The sequence below is a fragment of the Austrofundulus limnaeus genome, unplaced genomic scaffold (genome assembly GCF_001266775.1).
Source record: "Austrofundulus limnaeus strain Quisiro unplaced genomic scaffold, Austrofundulus_limnaeus-1.0 Scaffold443, whole genome shotgun sequence".
In the NCBI taxonomy this organism is placed as follows: Eukaryota; Metazoa; Chordata; class Actinopteri; order Cyprinodontiformes; family Rivulidae; genus Austrofundulus; species Austrofundulus limnaeus.
This window is the reverse complement of record NW_013952845.1, coordinates 380,969-384,224: the sequence shown is the minus strand read 5'-3', so window position 1 is coordinate 384,224 and position 3,256 is coordinate 380,969. Positions and strand designations below refer to the sequence as shown.

The window sequence follows — 3,256 nt, the reverse complement described above, 5'->3', positions numbered from 1 at the left end:
CTATATAACATTTTAGACACATTCTAGACAGTTTATCAGCTAAAAAAAGTTAATTTTGGGGTAAGTTACTCTTTAAACAGCTTGTATTCAAGGAGCAGGATGGGAATAGACTGCAGTGACGCACAAACTGTTTGTGTTATTGTTTGATAGAATTTACCAGTTTTATCCATTAGTTTTGACATCTTATACCTGATTACCTCATTTCATGTAGTGCCATTTGTTTTAAGCTGCACCTAGAGGAATGCAAACAGAGCCAATAAACACGTAGTTGATTCTGTAGCAAAACTAACATTTTCTTCATTTTGAAAATAAAAAGATGACATCTGGCAAACGTAAAATTTGGCAAACCACCAGGCATTGCTGAGAAAAAAAATCCTCAGGTCCCACAGCAGCTCCATGTCCTGTCAGTGTGGGGAAAGGTACACCTATTAAGATTTGACAGAACTGGGCATAAACAGTTGGATTTCCTGCTGCGGCACAACAAATCTCACTCCATCTGCTGTATTCTACTCAATGTAAACATTTGTCAGAAAGCATTTGGACAGTGGATCTTAAGGCCAAATTAGATTTACGTTCTTATCCTCCTGACCCAAATCCTCCTGTTTTGCACCTTTTCACTCTTTAGATTTAGCTGCTATATTTGGCTGAAAGCAAGCAGAGATGAACAAAATCTCAGCTACATTTCTTTCTTTCTTAAAGGGATCCACAATTAGTTGTAACATTAGACTTTATTTAATAAACATTTATTTTAACTGTAAAATAAAACTGTAAAAATACTGTAGGCTGTTTAGTTTTGTAAATTTTTAAAAATATATATTTTTTAGAAGAATAAAATGTAAATTATGTGCTAAATTATATAATTTATTGGAACTATGCTGGAAAAATAAATATGAAGGTCAAATCAATGATAAACATGAGGTAAAGTTCTCGTTTTTGAATATAATTGGTGTATTTTTTTATTGGTCCATTTATACATTTCTGGTTTTATTTCTAATTATGTCCAATTCGGTCCTCCACAGTCAAACAATACCATTTAATTGATGTATTTTTTTGAGAATATAAAGGTATGATAAGAGAATTTATAACAAGAAAAAATAACTTTATTCAAGATCTACAGCTTCATCCTCACAATTTACTGTCTGCTTATCAGTGCGACAAAATATAATCATTTCACATGTTTCAGTCAAGATGACTTCTTTTTTTTTTGGTTTTATAATATTTCAGCCCTTGAAACTTTATTTTAGGGTTTCTCAGAGTTTTCTGAGTCTCCACACAGACAAAGCATGGAAAAAAAGACCAAGTTCCCTTTGGGATTGGACTTGTTTAGTTCTCTTCTGTCTCTGGATGCCAATGGGATCATAATTCTGCCATCATGGGCAGCTGAGCCAAGTTACCAATATATGGTAAATGAGTCATAAATTCAAATTAAGCAGGACATTTTAGTTTGGATTCTGGGAAAGCGGGACAAGCATAGAAATTTGGATTCAGTGTATTAATAGTCTACTTGATACATGGTTTGGACTGTTTTACAATCTACAAAGTCCTGAAACCTTAAAGTTTTGTTTAGTTTTTAATAAAAGTTTTCACACCTCTGTGCTGTGAATGCCACATCCCATCCTCTCTGGAAACTTTTACTGCTTGGCCAGCAAACGACTGTAGGAACGTGTAAATGTATTTTCCTTTATTGCACAGTTGTCGTGAGGATTCAGCTTTTTACAAATGACTAATCTGTGATGTCGATATGAGTTGCACCACCTCAAATTAGTTTGGCTCTTTGGCTGCATGATACACTTACGGATTTGTGTTGTGGCTTTGACTTCAGATTTAGTCAAATATAGAGTTGTGCAGACAAAAGCAGGAAATATCAGGTTTTGAGGGACTTTGCAGACATTCAGCTTCAGGAAAAATACAACTAAAAGCTTTTTTGTTGCTTTATTTAGTTGCTTTCTTCACTTAGCAAGCGAACTCGCGGGAAAGATTTAAGTTTTGTCTACAACTGCTACATTTCTGGTTTCCCACACTTTACTCTCTTGTTTACTTCTCTCKTCCACTCAGGAGGATTTTCGAAATAAAGTTCAAGATTACATCAAGCACTAYGCCAGATGATAGACGACATCAGCCCGCACCTACCAACCAAACTGCTCCACCTTTGCCTCTGCTTCTCTGGCCGACTCCTCCACGTGTGAATCAGCAGCAGACTCTCTGACTTTTACGCCACCCCCCTCCCCCCCTTTATGTTCACAAAGCTGCAATTAACTTCACTTTGCAAGAATGAAATATAGAAAGTGAATTTAAAAAAAACAAAGTCGATGAATGGAACTTGCAAAATAAAATATGCTTTAGTTTTACGAATCAGTTGAGTGTCACAGCAGCTGCAACAAACAAACATGACCATCGGAAACGAGCCGCAGCAGTAAAAAAAAAAAAAAAATGACGCAGTTGTGATGTTTCGCCGATGAAGACCAGAGGTGACACTTGGCTGTGCTTTTCAAATATAGAGATTTAAAAGAAAGAATATGTTACTAATTCTCTGTTTTAGTGCCTGCATTGTTTGTGTCGCTTAAGAGGAAGTGCATGAGGGTTCACGAATTCACACAGGAGCAGAAACATGTCACATTTTGTTGTAAAGGATGAGCACATCCATACACAGGTTTCTGATTCAGCAACACTCAAGGTAAAGAGCCGGCAGCCCCGTTGGACAGCATTAGAATGACCACATTGTCGCATTTTGTTTCCATCTTCCTCACGTATTTACACACACAAACAGGGAAAACACATATTTTGTGTTTTCAGCTTCAGTGACACAAACTGCCATGAAAAATCGAGCYAAATCTATTCGGAGTTTCACCAATTTTTCCCTCACAACTACACTCTGCTCACTGATTTTACTTTTCTCTCTCTCACACACACACCTACACACACACACCAGGGTCATGTTTAGTTTGAAGAGTTTCTTTCAAACTAACTGCAATCCAAAAGTGCTTTGATACCTTATTGGCAAGTTGGTTCTGTACAATGAGTAAAAAAAAAATGAATCGATTACTTTAAAAGACTGATTTAGATTTAATTTTGCATCCATAAAAAAATAAATGGTGATGGAATTTTACCTGTTTTTGCTCTTTTTTTCCTCCAAATTTATTTAAGAATATGTAGTCATGCATGTATTGAACACGTGACCATTTTTCTCAGTAAATATATTACTAGAGGTGCTAATGACATGAAATTTTCACCAGATGTCGGTAACAACCCAAGTGAT

The 3,256-nt window shown here is 36.0% G+C and overlaps 1 protein-coding gene across 1 annotated transcript in view; it reads left to right on the top strand.

The window, feature by feature from the left end:
* Positions 1 to 3,106, top strand: part of ube2f (ubiquitin-conjugating enzyme E2F (putative)) — a 40,736-nt gene extending 37,630 nt beyond the window's left edge. Inside the window, exon 10 of the mRNA XM_014024864.1 lies at positions 2,056 to 3,106. Coding sequence (XP_013880318.1) covers positions 2,056 to 2,106 — 51 coding nt within the window. The 3' untranslated portion in view covers positions 2,107 to 3,106. The remainder of the gene's footprint in view (positions 1 to 2,055) is intronic.
* The last annotated feature ends 150 nt before the right edge of the window (positions 3,107 to 3,256 follow it).